The 21,129-nt window shown below is 41.3% G+C and overlaps 1 protein-coding gene across 3 annotated transcripts in view; it reads right to left on the bottom strand.

The window, feature by feature from the left end:
* Nucleotides 1-434: 434 nt before the first annotated feature.
* The window catches only part of ADNP (activity dependent neuroprotector homeobox), a 41,682-nt gene continuing 20,987 nt past the window's right edge, over nt 435-21,129 (bottom strand). For 2 of the 3 annotated variants that reach the window (XM_023184159.3, XM_023184160.3), the window contains 3 exons: nt 14,016-14,128; nt 12,146-12,238; nt 435-4,610 (listed from right to left, as the gene is read on the bottom strand). In XM_023184159.3, the coding sequence (XP_023039927.1) occupies nt 1,500-4,610; nt 12,146-12,238; nt 14,016-14,123 (3,312 nt within the window). In that variant the 5' untranslated portion in view covers nt 14,124-14,128 and the 3' untranslated portion in view covers nt 435-1,499. The remainder of the gene's footprint in view (nt 4,611-12,145; nt 12,239-14,015; nt 14,129-21,129) is intronic. The other variant, XM_023184161.2, reaches the window with a different exon arrangement.

The raw sequence follows: 21,129 nt of genomic DNA on the forward strand, positions 1-21,129 counted from the left end.
AACTGTTCCCAGTGTAAGGTGAAAACGAACACTGAACTTCATCTACAAGGAAAAAAAAAAAAAACAACCCATCAGGCTATTAAGATTCTGCTTGCAAATTAATGCCAATCCATGTTTACATTTTTTTTTAAAAATAGCTGAGACATTTACATATATATCCAGGCTCTGCTCCTTAACAAAAGGTGAACTGAAAAGCTCAAGGGTGTCTATTTTTCAGTTAAAAGAGAAAAACAAAAACAAACAAACAAAAAACGCAAAACAGATTTTGTACCAGGTACCTCAAGAGAAAGCATTCTTTATGCAGACGACAGATCTTGGGTTTTCCACAAGTTTCCTCTGTGACTGTGGCTGCCATCTCTGATGAAAGAGTTATGGCATTAAATGGCAAAAGATATAATGGACACACAGGACTGTCATGGGTAATAAAGCAAATATTTACATTAAGCACAATACAGCAATTTATTTAGATGCTTAAAATGAATACAAAGGGAAATAAAGATCACAAAATTATACATACTACAACAGTGTGTCATATATTAGATGGTATAAATGAATGCACCATGATGGTGTTGAACTAAAGATAAAACTAAATATCCAAAATGCAGCACTCATTGGTTTGCTGCTTCAACACAACACACTTTTATACAGATCTAAAAGGTGTCAAAATTAGTAGCTGCAAAGTCAATTCTTGCATGTGATTTTAGCTTAAAAGATTTCAGAAAACAGATCTGAAATACCAGTTTTTGTTTTTGACAGCTGTAATGTCAAGGATATTCAGAACAAGAAAAATCCTATAATACAAGAGAGTCCAGATATATATCTTACGTGGCTGGCCTCTGTTGCAAGATTGTACAAGGTTATGTGCAAAAACTAAGTCTGTCCAAAAGTCCATACTAGCGCAGTTTTGAGCTTTTGCTAGGTAAACTAGATATAGCGTTTATTACACAGCAAGGGCAACACTAAAAAAAGAAATCTATGATGGGCACACAGTAACAGTATCATGAGCATCACTTGAATAGGTCTAAAAGACTGTACAAATATACATTTCAACTATTCAGAATGAATACATGGAAAAAAAATCGCTTTTCCCAAAGTCTACTATACACATTAGACTGGTAGCTTGTATGCTGGCCCTACACTACCATGTGAATTAGGTTAACGCTTCTCAAAGACATCTGACCAATCATTTCACAGAGGGAAAGAAATGTTGAAAAGGCAGATAAAATAAACCTCTGCTTTTCCTCGTATGTATTCATGAGCCACCAGCTTATTGGTTTTTCACATTTAGTTACCGTGTCTGTCAGAGAAGGTTCTGAAGCAAGATCAGCCTGTCGTGTCACAGACTTAGAAATAACCACTGGAACTGCAGCGGCCACATGCCCCCCAGTCCAACCAGTACTCACAAGGCAGTACCAGTGAGAAGACAGCTTTGCAGTCACACTGAATGGAGATCAGAGTTCCAGGCTGCAGCATGTCACCAACGCCAAGGAACCTGGCACTTAGGCCTGTTGGCTGCTCAGTTTAACTCCAGCTAAGCTGCCATGCATGGGCTCAGCTACTCCGTCAGTCATGTTGTCAAACTGTTCCCCATCCTCACTGTCAATTGTGCTATTCTGCCACTCAATCTGGGGGTTAGATAAGCGCTCATCATTCTCAGCTGCATTCTTCCACTGTGACTGGTCCTTAGACCAAAACCCTTCAACTTTTCCATAGGAACTATTCTTCCATTTCAACTGCTCTCTGTCACCTTGCATGGTAGCCTTTTTTTTGGCAGCTGGCTTACTGCTCCTTGCATCTTCGCTTTGGGAAGACTCATCAGACCAGGTTCCTGGTTTCATTTCACAGGTATTGTCCTCAAAGTCTGACACTTGTTGGGATCCAGGCCCACTCTCAGATGGAGAAGCTCCGTCTTTCCACTCAACAACATCGTCTTGGTCAACCTCACTATCAGAAGCATTGTGCATTAGTTTGGTTGGTTCCTCAGTCAAATGAATAGTTTCGTATTTTGAACCATCCTCCTCTTTTTGGTCTAGCTTCTCCTCAGATTCTAAAGCATCCTCAGGAATTACCTTCAGTACATGTTCCTCTGGGTTACTGTTAGAGATTTTAGGCTCAACTTCAAAAACAGGGTCAAAAGGGCTACCACTTTCATTGGATTCTTCTTCCAAATTTTCAAAACTGTCTGAGGAACTGTCATCTTCTTTCCCAAGGTTAAGCTTTTTGTCAGCAGTCTTACTAGCATTGACTCTGGAATCCTTCTCATCATGATTTTCAAATAGCCACTCAGCATCAAAATCCATCTCATGCTTGACTTTATTTAATTCTTTCATGTTAAACCCCAGCAACACGCCAGGCTTGTACTTTTCACAATCACGGACACATTTCTTCCTTTTGTTACTAAAATGGGAAGCAATGTCACTCTTCCATAACCATAAACTGGCTGCTAGCTTCTCAATTTCTCTCCTGGTGGGATAGGGCTGTTTGTTGAAATACTTTGTTAGAAAGCTTTTCCTGGCTTCATAGGAATCATCTTCATGACCCTTGGGGTCTAAAGCTAAAACAACAGGCTCTTCAGGCTTCTCTTCAAAGAAGCTGGGTGAATCACTATCATCATCTAACTTTCGTTTTTTCAGTAAGGGAAATTCCATTTGCTCATAAGTGCGCTTCACAGGTGCCAGGCTTGGAGACTGATTAAGCCGAGAGGGTGCATTTGTCTTATCCTGGCCATTTTGGGTCTTTCCAACACCCCTGCAGTGAACTAGATGCAGAGTGATAGTTGAGGCGGTCATGTTGCTGGTATACACACCAAGGCAATGGATACATTTGTAGGTGAGCTTTTTCTCAACTGGATGAACCGTCTGAATAACCTGGTGCCTCTCTCGTAAGTGATGTGCAAGTGCATCAGATATGGGTCCTTTTAGGATTGAAAAGCAAAGAGGACAAAGGGTTTTCCCAACATCTTTTTTATAGGGCACTGCAGCTTGAGGTGAACTTTTAACAGGGATATCTGCCTTTTCCTGAACTTTTGGCTGTGGCTTTGGAGGAACTGGAGGGTTATTTTGGGCATGGTAAGCAACAGATTCAGCTGGGGCATCCCTCAGATTGTATGTGGTCACCAGGAGATGGATGTTAGTGTGACTACCCTGCTGCAATGTCAAATCAAAACTCAAAGTAGAATCTGTTTTAGGTCCCATCTCTTCATCGATGTGAACCATCCGCATGTGTGCGGCCATCTTCTCCACATCATTGAAAGTTGAACGGCAATATGGACAAGACAGACCATGAATTAACATATGGTTGAGGAGAGTATCTGTGGGCAAATAGCGATTACAGTAGAGGCATTTGCTAGTAAAATTGTGTATCTTCATAATGTAGTTGGCTACTGCTGGGACCTTCTCAGCTTTATGTTCTTTTTCGAAGTGCACACTATAGACATTTTCAGGAAAAAGCTCATTACAGATTGTACATATTTTCCACTTTTGAGTTGAGGAAGTGTTACCTGGGGGAGGGCCTGTGGCAGCTGCAGCAGGTTTGGAACTGGACTGACCTAACACTCTGGATGCCTGTGACTGGGAGAGGGAAGGAGACTTTAACTGGCCCGATGAGAGAGAAGAGGCATTAGCAGACTGCAGTGAGTATCTTGCTGGTGCCTGGGACCTCTGCTCTGACCCAAGCCCATAAGACCTTCCATTTCCACTTGGAAGTAACTGCTTTACAGACTGAGATTGTTGAGGAATAGAAACTGGTGCGTTGCCACCTAGACCCAGTCTCATTGACTGACCAACACTGTAACCCTGGCCTACAGATTTGACTCCATAGTTGTTCTGCTGCAGGTGAACACTGGACATCATGTTGACTCCTGTAGAATTTAAGTTAGGCTTTGGTATTGAGAGTCTATTCACCATCTGCTGTGATGGTAAAGACCGGACATTTCCAGAAGCAAGGGATCCGATTCTTGGTGGAAGTCCCATGCTCTTCTTGTCTTGAGGTTTGGGAGCAATTAGCATCAAGGGTTTGGATCGGGGAACCACTACATTTGTGTGCCCAATCATGGCAGTGACCTGATAGCCTATACGTTCATGGTCTTCGATGACATGCTGTACCAAAGCTTCATAGGACTTTGGCATGAAAAGGCATCGCTTGCAGTGAATACTACTCTCTTCTCGGGCATTTGAGCCTAAGGGGACTGCCCCATTGAGTGATTTTTCTCCTGCCTTTGCTATGTAAGGTGCTGCCACATGCTGAAAATGTTCCCTGTAAATGTGCTTCCTGACTATTTCGTACAGAGGATCTCGGTAAGTGCACTTCTTACAGTAATACACAGCTTGCTCTACACTGTCAGCCTGCTTAGGTTTAAGGCCATCATTTTTGTTTTTATCTTTGAAAGTGCTGAGGCTGCTACTTGGTGCGCTGGCGTTTGGAGCATGAAATATTTTAATGTGTGTTTCCAAAGTCTTTTTGTCTGCATTGAAGGTACAGTAGGGGCAATTAAGGAGAATCCTATTTTCAAAGTCTTCACTATGGACATTTCGGAAATGACTTTTGTAGGCAGAGAAGAATTTTGAGGAAAATGGACAAGCGCTGCAGCAGAAAGGTTTTGTCCGATAGTCCTAAAGTAAACACAAAAACTAAAATTAGAATGCCACTTCAGATAGGCAGTTCACAGATTCCAGATCCCCCCCAGACATTCTTAATAATGCATTTACTTTAGGCCAGGCGCGGTGGCTCACGCCTGTAATCCCAGCACTGTGGGAGGCTGAGGTGGGTGGATCACCTGAGATCAGGAGTTCAAGACCAGCCTGGCCAACATGGTGAAACCCCATCTCAACTAAAAATACAAAAAAATAAGCTAGGTGTAGTGGGCGCCTGTAATCTCAGCTACTTCGGGAGGGTGAGGCAGGAGAATCGCTTGAAGCTGGGAGGTGGAGGTTGCAATAAGCCGAGACCGCGCCATTGCACTTCAGCCTGGGTGACAACAGCAAAACTGTCTCAAAAGACAAAACCAAAAAAAGCCACAGATTTTATTATGTTTTTTCCTTTTGTATAGCAACTTTATAAAATTGAAACTCAAAAAAAGCTATCCTAAACCAAATATTTTTGTCAGTGTAAATTAAAAAGTCAATGCTAAGTTCTTAATGTTTAGGAAAAAAGAGTCACATTTTAGCCAAACCAAAGACAAATGACTTCAAGACAAACATTTTGCAGCTAGAAATAACAATAACCTAAATGAAAGAAGTCACTAAAAGACTTCAGGTTTATTACACAGTCATGTGTTGCTAAACCACAGGGATGCAATTCTGAAAAATGCATCATGGTGTGAAATCCTAGAGTGTATTCACACAGACCTACATGGTGCAACCTACTACACACCTGGGCTACATGGCACAGCTTATTGCTCTTAGGCTACAAACCTGTACAGCATGTTTCTGTACTGAATACCATAGGCAATGATTAACACAATGGTAAATATTTGTATGTTTAAACATAGCTAAGTACAGAAAAAGTATGGTAAAAATACAATATAAAAGGTAACTGGTGCAACTATATAGGGCACTTACCATGAACAAAGCTTACAGGACTATAAGTTGCTCTGGGTGAGTCAATATGAAAGCCTGGGGCATTACTGTACACTACTGTAGACTTTATGAACACTTAAGCTACACAAATTTACTAAAAACAAAACAATTTTTTTGAGACAAAGTCTCACTCTGTTGCTCAGGCTGGAGTGCAGTGACACAATCGGCTGACTGCCGTCTCAACCTCTTGGGCTCACGCGATCCTCCCACCTCCACCTCAGTCCTGGGGACTACAGGTGTGTGCCACCACACTAGGGTAAATTCTGTAGAGATAGGGTCTCACTCTGTTGTCCAGGCTAGCCTTGAACTGCTGGGCTTGAGCAATCCTCCTGCCTTGGCTTCCCAAAGTGGTGGGATTGCAAGCCACTGTGCCCAGCCCTAAAAAATATTTTTTCTTGAATAATAACCTCAGCTTGCTGTGGTTTATACACTTTTCAATTTTTAACTTTTTTACTCTTTTGTAGTAATACTTAGCTTAAAACACAAACAGATTGGCTGGGCACAGTGGTTCACGCCTGTAATCCCAGTACTTTGGGAGGCCCAGGCAGGTGGATTACCTGAGGTCAGGAGTTCGAGACCAGCCTGACCGACATGTTGAAACCCTATCTTTACTGAAAATACAAAAAATAGCCAGGCGTGGTGGCAGGCACCTGTAATCCCAGCTACTCGGGAGGCTGAGGCAGGAGAATCACCAGGAGGCGGAGGTTGCAGTGAGCCAAGATCAGAGCACAGCACTCTAGCCTGGGTAACATAGCAAGACTCCATCTCAAAAACAAAACAAAACAAAACAACACACATTGTACAGCTGTACAAAAATATTTTCTACCTTCATATACCTATTTTATAAGCTTAAAAAATTTTTTTTTTTTTTTAAAAACTTTCCCAGCACTTTGGGAGGCCAAGGCAGGTATGGATCACAAGGTCAGGATTTCGACACCAGCCTGGCCAACATGGCGAAACCCCATCTCTACTAAAAATACAAAAAATTAACCAGACGTGGTGGCGGGTGCCTGTAATTCCAGTTACTTGGGAGGCTGAGGTTGCAATGAGCTGAGATCGTGCCACTGCACTCCAGCCTGGGCGATAAGAGCAAGACTCTGTCTCAAAAAAACAAAAACAAAAACACAAAAAACCCCAAAACTTTAAAAAACATTTTCTTCTTAAAAGCTAAGACACAAACACATACATTAGTCTAGGACTAGAGAGAATGAGGATCAACAGTATCACTACCTTCCACCTTCACATCTTGTGCCACTGGAGGGTCTTCAGGAACAGTAACACACATGGAACTGCCACCTCCCATGGTAACAATGCCTTCTGGATAACTGTGGAAGGACCTGCCTTAGGCTCTTCTTGAGAAAGTCCAAGGTGCTTTGTTTCCTTTTTTCATCATAGATTTGCTTGTAAGCAGATAATGAACCATGAATATTCTTCTCTATTAACGAAAACCTTTTGGTATTGAGATCCATGTTTTCAAACTTTGTTGTTGTTGTTGTTTGAGATGGAGTTTTTTTTTCTCTTGTCACCCAAGCTGGAGTGCAATGGCACGATCTCGGCTCACTGCAACCTCAGCCTCCCCAGTAGCTGGGATTACAGGCACCCACCACCACGTCCGGCTGATTTTTTTGTATTTTTAGTAGAGACAGGGTTTCACTATATCAGCCAGGCTGGTCTTGAACTCCTGACCTCAGATGATCCACCTGCCTCAGACTCCCAAAATGCTGGGATTACAAGTGCGAGCCACCACACCCAACCATGTGTTTTCAAACTTAAGGAGCTTGCTGAGGTCTGCACTGCTAAATCCTTCACTCTGAATTTTCTTGAGGATTCTTCTTTTGCTTTTCCTGCAGTTTCCTTTTCTCTTTCCTCTTCACCTATGCGTTCTTGTTCCAGTTCCCACAGCTCCTCACTAGTCAATTCCTCAGGAACCACCTCTAGGAGCTCTTCTATATCATCCTCATCCACACCCAGGTTAAAGTTGTTTGCCATCTCAACCACAGACTTTGTGATTTATGCAAATCCTTTTAAGTCATGGACAAACCTCTTGAGTGTATTCTTCCAGATGCCATTCATACACTCCTTGATGACATCACCCCAAGCCCAAGCAAGATTCTTAATGTAGTCACAGATATTGTAATCCTTTCAGAATCGTATCAGAATCTTCAGTGTCCTCCTCAGCTGTGATGACAGGACAAAGGCCTTTCTCAGATAGTAGGCCTTAAAAGCTGCTGTAACTCCATCAGTTGGATCAAAGAGGTGGTGTTTGATACTGGGATGAAAAATGCCACTTAAAGGAGGCATCTGCTTATTATCGACAGTAAGCAAAAGCTTGAAGGGTATGTTACTCTCTCAATACTACTTCTCAATTTTGCGGGCATATCAATTCAGGACAGCATCTTGAAAGAGGAGCTGGGTCACCCACGACTTATGTTTCCTGCAGTGCACTGGCCAAGTGTGTGTATATTGATACGCTTGAAGCCACTAGGGTTCTCAATGTGCCAAATCACAAAGGGTTTCAGTTTGTAGCCTGCAACATTGCCCCCAAGCAAGACTGTCATCCAGTCCTTAAAAGCCTTGAAGCCTGGCATTGCTTTGGTCTCCTTACGGATGAAAGTGCTTTCAGGCATCTGTTTCCGGAATAGAAAGGTTTCATCCATACTGAAAATTTGCTCTGGCAAGTGATTTTCCTCCAGACTCAGCTTATCTAGAGTTTCCCAAAATTCTTCAGCTGCCTTCACATCAGCACTCACAAACTCACCACTTTCCCATTATGTAATGAAACTATTCTTTTTATAATTGTTTAAACCACCTCGAACTAGCAGTAAATTCAACACCACAGCCATGTCCAGCGTTTTCTTTCAACACCACACACACAGTTTTTGCTCTGTGATCATCATGGTGCGGAGAGGTACACAGCACCGTGTGCACCTGTGTCTGCTCTTCACTCCAGGTCATCAGAAGCTTCTGTGTGTCTGATAAAGGTCCTTCTTTAATTTTTGTTAGTCTCATTGCTTTCAATGAAGCAGATGCTTTAACAGCTTCTGTCACTTTGCTCTTGTTCTTCCAAGATCGTAGCTATGGTAAAATGGGACATGCCTGACTGGCAAGAAATAACCATCACTGATTCTCCACCTTCGTAGTCCTTAATCACTTCTGTTTCCAGGTCACTCAACATGGCCCCTTACTGGCGACATTATGGATTGTGTATGCTTAGGGGCCATGATGAACAAAATACCACGAGATTAAACCAAGCACAAGAATATGATGCCATCAAGAGACATAGTAAACACAAGCTATATGAGGATGCTACTAGTTTACCATGAAAAGCTGTTTTAAAAAGTAGAAGTACACTCTAAAATAATAAAAAGTATATACAGTAAATAAATAGTTTTTGGTAATAGTTTTTAATTGTCATTGTCAAGTAGTCATGTGCTGGTGTTTCCGTCTAGTACAGACTGCATATGCGACTGTGTTCCCCCAAGATTATAATGGGGCTGAAACATTTCTGTCATGTAGTATTTACTATATAGTTAACCCTTCAACAACATGGCTTTGAACTGCTTATATGTGGATTTTTTCCAAACAAATGCAGATCAGATGAAAGATACACTATTCTTGGGAAGCTCAAATCTCCTATACAGAGGGCTAGCTCTCGGTATATGCAGGTTCCATAGAGCCAACTGTGGGACTTAAGTATGCAAGGATTTTGGTAATGAGGTTTTTTTTTTTTTTTTTTTTTTTTTGAGATGGAGTCTTGCTTTTGTCCCCCAGGCTGGACTGCAATGGCACAATCTCAGCTCACTGCAACCTACACCTCCCGGGTTCAAGCGATTCTCCTGCCCCGCCGCCCTTAACCCCTTCCAACCCTGAGTAGCTTGGATTACAAGCACCTGCCCGCCCGGCGAATTTTTGTGTTTTTAGTAGAGACAGGGTTTCACCATGTTGGCCAGGCTGGTCTTGAACTCCTGACCTCAGGTGATCCACCCGCCTCAGCCTCCCAAAGTGCTGGGAAGATAGGCACGAGCCCCACGCCCGGCCAGTAGTGAGTTTTTAATCATTATTTGAGTGTACCACCTCTACTTATTTTTTTTTTTTTTTTTTAAAGTTAACTCTAAAACAGCTTCAGCCAGGTCCTTCACGAGGTATCCAGAAGACGACACTGCCATCACAGGAGATGATGGCTCCATGTGTGTTACTGCTCCTGAAAACCTTCCAGTGGGACAACATGTGAAGGTGGCAATGGTAATACCATTGATCTTGACCCTGTGTAGGCCTAGGCTAATTATGTGTTTGTGTCTTAGTTTTTAACAGTTCAAAAAGTTAAAAAAAAAGTTTAAGACTAGTAAAAAGTTTGTAAGTATATGAAGACAAAATATTTTTATATAGCTGTACAATTTTTTTTTTTTTAATTTTTGAGCGGTAGCAATGTTCATTATGAAGAGTGAAAGGACAAAGTTACACAGTGTGGAAGGGGGACCCAAGCAGGTTGCCGTGTTTGTGTTTTAAGCTAAGTGTTATTACAAAAGATTTAAAAGTTAAAAATTTAAAGTTTTATTTTTTATGTAGCCTAAGTGTGTTTATAAAGTCTACAGTGGTGTACAATAATGTCCCTTCATATTCACTCACCACTCAGAGCAACTTCCATTCCTGCAAGTGCCCAATACAGGTGTACCAATTTTTATCTTTTATACTGTATTTTTACCGCACCTTTTCTATGCTTCACTATGTTTAGAGACACAAATACTTACCATTGTGTTAATCACTCTTAGGGTATTCAGTATAGTAACATGCTGTTCAAGTTGGTAGCCTAGGAGCAACAGGCCACATCACGTAGCGTAGGGGTATACCAGGCTATATCACCTGTCTGTGTAAGTACCCTTTATGATGTTTGTACAACAATGACCTCACCTAACAAGGCATTTCTCAGATGGCATCCCATCATTAAGCAATGCATGATGGTATTACGTGCTGTAAATAACTGTATGTGCTATACTTCTATATGACTGGCAGCACAGGTGTGTTTACACCTAGCACCACGACAAACATGAGTCATATGTTGCGCTATGATGTCACTAGGTAGTAAGCTTTTCAACTCCATTATATTCTTATGGGACCACTGTTGTAGATGTAGTCCGTCACTGACCAAAATGTCGTTATGTGGCAAATGCCTGCGGTAAAATTCAGGGTCCAGAATGTTTTAGTGCAATTAGACAATTACAAGAGATAAAGCTATATTTTTTATTCCTTTCCCCTTTATGGATACATTTTCATAGAAAAAAGGCAAATCTCCATTTTTTTCTCTGATTAAAGTACAGTGTAGTATGAGATTCAGTGCTGATCAAAAGAAAGACTGATCTGAAAAGCTGGCTTTCTTCTATAAGCTTGCTGTTCCTTCTCAACCAAGAATGCTTCAAAAGAGCTAATGAAGTAACAGCTGCTTTGATTCAAATCAAGAAGTTAAATAAAAATGTCCTACACACTGTGAGGAGGGTGTGGTATTTAAAAGCCAATAGTACATTATAGAATATACTGATATCAAAGAGTAACTTTCAGAATTATGATTGTTAACACTTATGCAGTCAGTCCTTCGATGAAGACAGGTGAACTGACACATGCTTGGCGAGAGATCTTTTCTCCCTAGAAACCTACTTTGTTTCAGATACTGGTTTGAACCAAGATGAAATACTCTGCTTCTCCTCAAAGCTCAACTCTTCTTGAGTATTCAGCTATGAGGCTTTCAGATTGATAAAACTGAAATAAATGCCGTGTCCCACTGGAAAGCATTCTCATTCTAAGACTGCTGGTTAGTACCTCTGCCTGGGGTATTTAAAAAAAAAAAAAAAGTCAAGTATCTGAGGTAAAGTTTAAAAGTACTAATTTCCTGAAAAGTATGTTCCAATAGATGAACAGATTATTAATGCAGAATGAGAATCACTCCTAAAATAGGTAATGGTAAAAATTAAATTGACAATTACCTCTATGCAAAAGGAAATACCACCTATACCTCCCTCTATCTGTATGACATCATCATCACCTACTGACACCTGCTGGCACTGCTAATATTGTTTTTAATGTCAATTTGTAAAACGTTTTCTCTGTCACTGACATCCTACAAAGTCACCTCCCCAGGGCTCCCATAGAAGTTGGGTGCCATTAACATAGAGAAATAAAAAAAGCTTAAATATAAGGAAGGGTCTTGTCTTTTTCTGTGCAGAAAAAACAAGAATAGCAACACAGATGCAGAAAAATAGAGCCAGAGCACTTTTCGGGGAAATGGTGGGATACAGCAGGCTTCGAAACTTTTAAGTACCAAAATTTCCTTTTCTTCTTACACCTCAAGTTTCAGTCCAATGACAAAAAACCACAAACAAAAAGTTTTTCTTAGTCTTCCCACTGGTCGGGAAAATATGAAATGCAATTTTGACACTTTCGATGTCTGGCATTTGCCCACAATCACTGCATTGCTATCAAAGGCCTAGAGCTGAGAGTACACCAAGCAGCCTGCCATCTGAGGCCTCCTGTGCCACTACACCAAGCAGCTGCCACCTGAGGCCTCCTGTGCCACTTACCTGGTTTTTCGTAAGTGAAGGATCCCACAGGCCTACATCCTCCCATGTAGTGTTTTTCAAATAAAAGTCATTAGGTTCAAATTGTTTAAAATCCTAGAAAACAGTGAAAGAAGTTTACGAAAACATAGTGGTATAAATGCTAACCTCATCTTACATGTAAATCCCACCTCTTAACTAAGATGGGGAGAGGCACAGGAAAACCAACATCAACAAGGACTTAAACTAGGAGTGATGAGGCTCTTAAATATAAAAAGGCATATGGAAGTTGCAGTCTACATTTTATATCAACCAACCACTATCCTGATGGTCAGCCAGGTTTCCAAGGAAACTGCTGGAAGTTCTAATTAAGTAAAAAAATTCAGCCACACACTAATATCAAAGCACTTTTCATTTAGAGTACTGTAACTTGTCAGTTACAGTACTGGAATCACGTCTAAAATAGCAATGTTTGCTTATAGCACTGCAGATATGATTTCTGGTTCTGTGCAAAAAAAAAAAAAAAGTTTTTTGAGGGAAGGGGGCAGGAGATCAGATCAGAAAGAAAACTCAGAAATTTCAAACGCAAAAAGGCAGAAAGAAAGCTATTCAAAGAAAGTTAAGCAGTATGATGTTAAATTTATACTCTCACGAAAAAATTTAATGGTCCACTTCCCTCCAGACTAGGAAGATTGAAAGTCTTAGGGTAAAATCCCACTTGTTCCTAAAAAGTTCACAGTTGAAGGTGGAAAATGAAGTCTACACATAAATAATCATAGGAGGAACAAATCAAATGCATGACAGAAAATGCACTGTGATGTTGGAATTATTTCTATGAAGATGACCCCACAGAGTGCAAAGTGAATGGACTGTTTCATTTGGGCAGATCTACCTGAACTTTGGGGTTGGAGACGGGCTACTTCCACACTTGGAACAACATAACTAGAGAAGTCGACTTTTGAGCAGCTTCAGTTTCCATGACATACTCTTCAAGTGTTATTAGTGGAACTCAAAATAAGAAAACCTGTTGCATGAATGAATTTGCTTTTTTACTTCCAATTCCATTCAAACATTTACTGACCACCTATTATGTGCAAAACATTGTGCTAGGTGCTGGGGCTAAATGGATAAACAAGGTAGCTATGGTCCCTAGCCAGCTAGAACTTAAAGGTTAGTAGGGGAAACAGCTTCAAACATTTCTTTTCATTCAGGGACTTTGACCAACAAACCGTAAGACCTGAAACAGTGAGATGTTGAAAAGGAGGAGACCACTGCATGGCTATCCCACAGGGCTGTTATAAAGCTCATAGAATAAAACAGCTTGAAAAACAGTTGATAAAGCCCAAACTGTTATACAAGGGGGAAAGTAATAGTCTATGATGGGTCAAAAGGGGCAACAAATGCTCAAATCCTAAGGAAAGAGACGACAAGCACCCACACAAGCATGCCTCAACCATTAGAAGGTCAACCAGAACATTCAAGCGTATCAGAATGAGAACAGGCTTTGAGTCCCACAGACACTGCCACTTTCTCAGCTGCAAGGCTGGGCCTATTTATTGGTTCTTCATCTGTAAAGTGTAGATAAGAATTGCTACACTGCCTCCCGCCTCCATGGTTGTTCTAAGGATTAAACGTATAGACAACTTTACGACACCTAGTTCAATGCCTGACATGCTTAAGTCCTCAATGGTAGCCTTTTGCTTCAGGATGCAAAAATGAAAAAGCCCATTTTAGGGAGCAAGGCACAAGTTACGCTGTTGAGAATGCTTTTGTAAGCTACTGCTGTGGCTGAAATTCAGAATCACATCTAAGATTTAGCCATCGCGGCCACTGACACAAAGTAATGGATCAGAAGCTGAGTCATGTTAAAATTTAAAAATGACATGCTACTTACTTCTATATGTTCTTTACAGTATTCCAACCCAATGTCACTAAGTATTTTTTTCACAGTTTTCCGGGCTTTTCTTAAACTGCCAAGATTGTTGACAGGAAGTTGGAACATAGTTTCTATTGGAAAAAAAAATTTAAGTCAAAGTCAAAACACGTACAACTTGTAATATTTACTAATTCCACTGATGACAGGATCATAAACCCTACCCATCTGACAAAAAAGGTGCACAGGTATCCTCATCTAGTGTGTACACACACAGACACACACGCTTGCATGTGCATATGGCTCGACTTATCCATCCATCCATCCATCCTTTTTTTAAGACAGTCTTGCTCTGTCGCGCAGGCTGGAGTGCAGTGCAGTGCACTCATGGTTCATGACTGCAGTGCACTCACGGTTCACCATAGCCTCAACCTTCTGGGCTCAAGTGATCCTCTCGCCTCAGCTTCCCAAGAGGATGGGACTCCAGGAGTGCGCCACTATGCCCAACTAATTAAAAAAATTATTTTTTGTAGAGACTAGGTCTCACTATGTTGCCCAGGCTGGTCACAAACTCCTGGACTCAAGCCATCCTCCCGCCTTGGCATCCCAAAGTGCTGGGATTACAGGTGTGAGCCACTGAGCCGGGCACGTATCTACTATACTTTGAATACTTAAAGCAGGCAGGCAAAATAAGTACTCTCTGATCTTCCCAGTTTTTAACAGGACATTTTGACTATGAATCTAATCTGGCGTAATTCTGATAAGACTTTAAAAAAACAGTTCAGCAATGAACTTCAAGTTGAAAATTAGAGAAACAATAGCAATCAATTATTTTTAAATCAAGTGTTCTTTTCTCCTTTTGATGTTGAACATCTGAAAACAGAAAAATGCTTACCAGTTCATCATCATTACACAGTTTTAAGTGCCAGGGTAAAGAGGTTTTTGTTGAATTGGAACTGTCCTGCCTACTGCTATGGTATTCTTAAAAAAAAAAACCAAACAAACAAAAACCAAAAACCTTAAGTTTCTGTATACTTCCCAAACTAAATACAGTAATGATATGTGACTTGACCAACACATGCCCCCACTCCACCCGTGCCTGCAACATACCAGGGCAAAGGCACTCACAAATGTAAACTGTTACAGACTTTAAGGAGGATCCTTTTGAAAAAAAGAAAAGCTTGTATGTGTGTAAGGGAACTGAAAAATTATTTTAATGACCTCGTATATTAAATTAGATAGATCAACTTTCCCAAGTTCCTTAAAACAAAAGCTTGTCTTTAATGAGAAAATAAAATCAGTAAAACTTGGGCAATTGAGAATATGTATGGTTTCTAATGAGATCATAAATGCTTCTCATAATATGGTAAAAATTTATCAATAATCCAAATCTAACACAATTTCACAGGATATCAAGTTCTAAAACCCAAAATAGCAAAAACAAAAGGCAACGCACCAGGAATCAAAATTTAATATATGCAAATCCAGTTTTCTAATTAATAAAGGCTGTTACTCTGTAATACTAATATCATCTGTAAATGGCAAGTCAACTAATCCAAATGTAATAAAATGTTGCCTCATTTATTACTCTAATCCAAAATCAACGTTAACTACAAAAAATGGGAAATAAAGGGAGAGAGTGAAATCTACCAAAATCAAACAGTAACCCCTAGAAATTTTCAAACTGGGTATGTTACTCTAACTTAGAAGTCTCAAAATATTCTATATAAAGTACCAAAGAATAACTGGGGCCAAAAATGAAAAGTATTTTGAAAAAACCTTCTCGGCCTTATCATAACTCAAGATAGAATTGCTGCTCACTATGGAGCAGTGACTGTGATGTCCCCTGCCCTCTCTGCTCTGCTAATAATCTGACTCTTGTGAAGCCAACTACAGACTTAGAAGTCACTTCTGATATAAATTAAGACCAAATCAATTATTTTTCGTCCAAATTGTATTGCTAAATTATTTTAAACCATCTTTTTGTGGTGGCTTAAAATCAGCAAATTCTTTATCACTTGCTTCCTTTAAAACAATTACTACATGCTGGGCGCAGCAGCCCACACCTGTAATCCCAACACTTTGGGAGGCTGAGGAGAGCAGATTACGAGGGGTCAAGAGATCAAGAACAGCCTGGCCAACATGGTGAAACCCCATCTCTACTAAAAATACAAAAAATTAGCTGGACATAGTGGCACCTGCCTGTAGTCCCAGGAGGCTGAGGCAGAAGAATCGCTTGAACCTGGGAGACGGAGGTTGCAGTGAGCCAAGATCACACCACTGCACTCCAGCCTGGTGACAGAGTGAGATTTCCTCTCAAAAACAAACAAAAAACAAACACAGTTACTACAAACCAGGTCTTTCAGAGAGAAGCACATGCTAGAAAAGTATTTCAGAAATACAGAAAAGTGTCACAGGCTAATTCTGAAGAAACCAGGTATTAAAATGGATGCCCACAGATACCTAAGACTGGGAGGAGACATCTTGTTTCTCTATTCATTTCATAAACTCTCTTTGGGCCAAAATGCAGTTCTTTGGGAACTTCCTGAGTTAACTCTGCTTCACACTTCATAAGAGATATGTCCAGAAGCCGGACATTAATGGTTTCCCTGCCTTCTAGATGAGTGGCTTAACAATCTTAGAAAAACAAAGACATAAAGATTTGGAAATGCAGCCACCACTGGGGTCATTAGTCTATAGAAAACATTAAGAATAATCAAGCGGCAGCTTGGGGGAAAGAAAAACCCATTCTCCTAAGTGCCTACCCACAGCTTAAAAAGTTGGTTTAAGACATTAAGGTGAAGCATCTCACTGCCTGGTAGGTATTTTTTTCTGAAAAAGTGAGTATGCCCAGAAGGGAACTTAGTTGTAAGAAACTTATAATTTATAAAAAGCGGTATTTCAGCCACAGAGTTGGTGTTGGGTTTACTTATCTATTTTGAATTTAAAAGGCTTATAAATAAAGCAGTGACACTGCTTACTGGGAAATGCTGTACCAAAAAAATGTTATTTTGCTGTAGGCTTAGTAACTAAGAGGAATCTGTATTTTTTTTTTTGAGACAGGGTTCCACTTTTTTTTTTTTTTTTTTGAGACGGAGTCTCGCTCTGTCGCCCAGGCTGGAGTGCCGTGGCAGGATTTCGGCTCACTACAAGCTCTGCCTCCCTGGTTCACGCCATTCTCCTGCCTCAGCCTCCCCAGTTGCTGGGACTGCAGGTGCCCGCCACCACGCCTGGCTAATTTTTTGTATTTTTAGTAGAGACGAGGTTTCACTGTGTTAGCCAGGATGGTCTCGATCTCCTGACCTCGTGATATGCCCACCTCAGCCTCCCGAAGTGCTGGGATTGCAGGTGTGAGCCACCATGCCCGGACTTTTTTGAGACGGAGTTTTTCCCGTTGCCCAGACTGGAGTACAATGCACAATCTCGGCTCACTGCAACCTGTCCCCCGGGTTCAAGCAATTCTCCTTCCTCAGCCTCCTGAGTAGCTGGGATTACAGGTGCGTGTCACCACATCACACTAATTTTTGTATTTTTAGTAGAGACAGGGTTTCACCACGTTGGCCAGTCTGGTCTCAAACTCCTGACCTCAGGTGATCCACCTGCCTCAGCCTCCCAAAGTGCTGGGATTACAGGCGTGAGCCACTGCGCCTGGCCAGGGTTCCACTTTTCATCCAGGCTGGAGTGTAGTGGTGCAATCACAGCTCATTGCAGCCTTGACCTCCTGGCCATAAGTCATCTTCCCACCTCAGCCCTACCAGGCAGCTGGGACTACAGGTGCACACTACCACGCCTGGCTATATTTTTGTTTTTTGGTAGAGATGGGGTTTTGCCACGTTGCCCAAGATTGTTCTGAACTCCTGAGCTCAAGAGATCTGCTGGCTTTGGCCTCCCAAAGTGCTGGGATTACAGGTGTGCACCTCCACGCCTGGCCAGGAATCTATGTTCACGTTAACTCGGAACATTCTACATCTTTTCAGTGTAAAGAGTATAATGCTCTTCATATGCCTATTTCTGACATTCCTAATAACCTTGGAAATTCCATAATGTCCCTTTCTCCAGATAAGTGTGTGCCCTCCATGCGTTTGCTCATGGAGGTCATTTCTCTAAGATTTTCTCCATTTGGAGCTGAAATAACAGTCATATGCATTGGCACCTTCAAAAGCATTTGCAAAGATTTTTCTGTTTTTTTTTTTTTTTTTTTTTTGCTTTAAATACTTTCTCAGTAGATAAAACAAGCACACAATTTAGAAATATAAGCAAAGAAGGCTTCCTTTTCACTCCTATCCCACCAGCCACACAGCTCCCCATCCCAGAAGGGGCCATTGTTACCCTTTCTTGTGAGCTTTTTGAACTATAATAGGCCAAACAATTCCTTTGAAAAGTTTCAATCAAACTCTATCAGTCAATCATTATGGATGATAAGAAAAAGAACAGAAGGACCCTATGTTTCTTTGCATCTACTGCTTGCTGTTAAGAAACCTAAGTTCAAATCAATAGCTGGCTCCAGGGTTCATTAATGTTATCTATTTGATTCTCCTTTACAAGTCTGGACAAGGGATCTATATTTAAGTAACTGAGGGGTGGGAACAGAATAGATAAGAAATTATCTCTGCCTGAAATTCAGGGTCCTTTCCTCACTTTTGAATGCAAAGAGAGCTAAAAACTAAAATATAGATAATTATTACTCTTTAGGGAGAAAGAAACCTTAATACTAATGCCAAAAATTGTCCCAGAGATGGGTTTTGACATGTGGAAAGATGGGCATACTGTCTCCCCAGATTTGCCCCTTGGTAGCTAATCCTTTCTCTTTTGCCTCCTTATTGGCATGGCCATTAAAAAAAAAAAAAAAAAAAATTTGCCTGGTGTGGTGGCTCATGCCTGTAATCCCAGCACTTTAGGAGGCCAAGGCAGGTGGATCACCTGAGGTCAGGAGAGTAGCCTGACCAACATGGAAAAACCCCATCTCTACTAAAAATACAAAATTAGTTGAGTGTGGTGGAGCATGCCTGTAATCCTAGCTACTCAGGAGGCTGAGGCAGGAGAATCGCTTGAACCCAGGAGGCAGAGGTTGCGGTGAGCCGAAATCGCGCCATTGCACTCCAGCCTGGGCGACAAGAGCAAAACTCTGTCTCAAAAAAACAAAACAAAACAAAAATCAGAGGAGCATCATTATTCCAATACAAAGGAGAAGTAGCTCCCTTCAGCCAAACCTTTCAGCTCATGATATAAAAAAGGAAAAATACCCAATTTAACAAACCCATATATTGTTCATCTGTTAGACAATCATTTTTAAAGCACTTGCACTTAGCCACTCAACTGTGCTAGGAATAGAGAGATGAATAAGACACGGTTCTTTCATTTCAACAGTCCATTTCTTCCAGGTTGGAATACACATAGCCAGCCAGCCCTCAGTCAGTAGGGTTTAGACATTTGTTTTTGCCTGCCCAGCCTCCTCTTGGAGCCGCCTCTGCCACAATTGATGGAAGAGAGAAAGTCACTTTTCCAGCAGAGCAGAGTATACACGACTCAGTTTGACTAGCTAAGAATATTTCATCTATGTAAGATAATGACCAGTAGAGTTGGACATGTCCCTTAAACAGGGCTGACACTGACACTGAAAACAAGAGTTGGGACCTGGCATCACATGAAGTAAGCAAAGGCAACAATCCCTATTGATATTGTTTAAGGTCCTCAATGCAGCTGTGCCTGAAGAACAGCACTTCCCTATGCCAGCCTTTTCCAATATATATAAACAAACACATTATCGTTTCTGCCTAAGTTCATGTCACTCACAACCAAAAGTCTTGACAGACCCATTGGGCAGTGGGACATAGAAGAGAAAGTAAATAATTAAGAGGGAAGATAGGGTATTTTTTTTTTTTTGAGACGGAGTCTTGCTGTCGCCCAGGCTGGAGCGCAGTGGCACAATCTTGGGTCACTGGAAGCTCCGCCTCCTGGGTTCACACCATTCTCCTGCCTCAGCCTCCCGAGTAGCTGAGAATACAGGCGCCTGCCACCATGCCTGGCTAATTTTTTATATTTTTAGTAGAGATGGGGTTTCACCGTGTTAGCCAGGATGGTCTCGATCTCCTGACCTCGTGATCCACCCACCTCGGCCTCCCAAAATGCTGGGATTACAGGTGGGAGCCACCATGCCCACCAAGATAGGGTATTTATGCAAAATAATTACACTTGTGAACTGGGTCTAGTAAAAAGAATGGGAGTTTGTGAGATGAAAGTTACTCTAAAAAATGCTTTGGCTCTGATTTCATCAAGTGAAAAAACAAAAAACACTATATGAAAAGAGTTAAACAACCTAAATTCTCAAATAATTCAGAGAAAGCTCAACGAACTATTAATAATAGAATTAACATTTTCAAGTGTTTTATTTACAACTGAAAGTAACTAGGTGTGGGTACAATGTCTCACACCCATAATCCCAGCATGTTAGGGGGCCGGGTTTGAGACCAGACTGAGCAACACAGCAAGACCTATGTAGATACAGGTGTGGACCTGTAGTCCTAGATACACAGGGGGCTGAGGTGGGAGGATCACTTGAGCCCAGGAGTTCAAGGCTGCAGTGAGCAATGATCGTGCCATTGCACTCCAGACTGGGTGACAGAGTAAGGTCCTGACTTTAAAATAAATAGAGTAACTAGCTTTTTGGTAAGCACATGCCACCCGATAAACTACGTGTAAACGTTCCGTTATTATTATTTTTGAGAAAGGGTCTCATTCTGTGTTACCCAGGCTGGAGTGCAGTGGTATGATCACAGCTCACTGCAGCCTCAATTCTTCGGGCTCAAGCAATCCTTCTGCCTCAGCCTCGAAAGTAGATGAGACTAGAGGTAGACGCCACCACATTCTGCTAATTTTTTAAAAAAAATTTAATAGGGGTCCTCCCTATGCTTCCCAGACTGGTCTCCAACTCTTGAGCTCAAGTGATCTTCCTACCTCGGCTCCACGAAGTGTGGGATTACAGGTATGGGCCACTGTGCCCAGCCAACATTCAATTTTGGAGACTAACACTGTTGAGTGAACAAGACATACTTATTTCTATTAGTCCTTGCAAATTATACCCACATCTACTGATTAGGGCCCAAACATTAAAGTTGTACTAATCCAGGCCCAAATC

This window comes from Piliocolobus tephrosceles, chromosome 20 (genome assembly GCF_002776525.5).
Source record: "Piliocolobus tephrosceles isolate RC106 chromosome 20, ASM277652v3, whole genome shotgun sequence".
NCBI lineage: Eukaryota > Metazoa > Chordata > Mammalia > Primates > Cercopithecidae > Piliocolobus > Piliocolobus tephrosceles.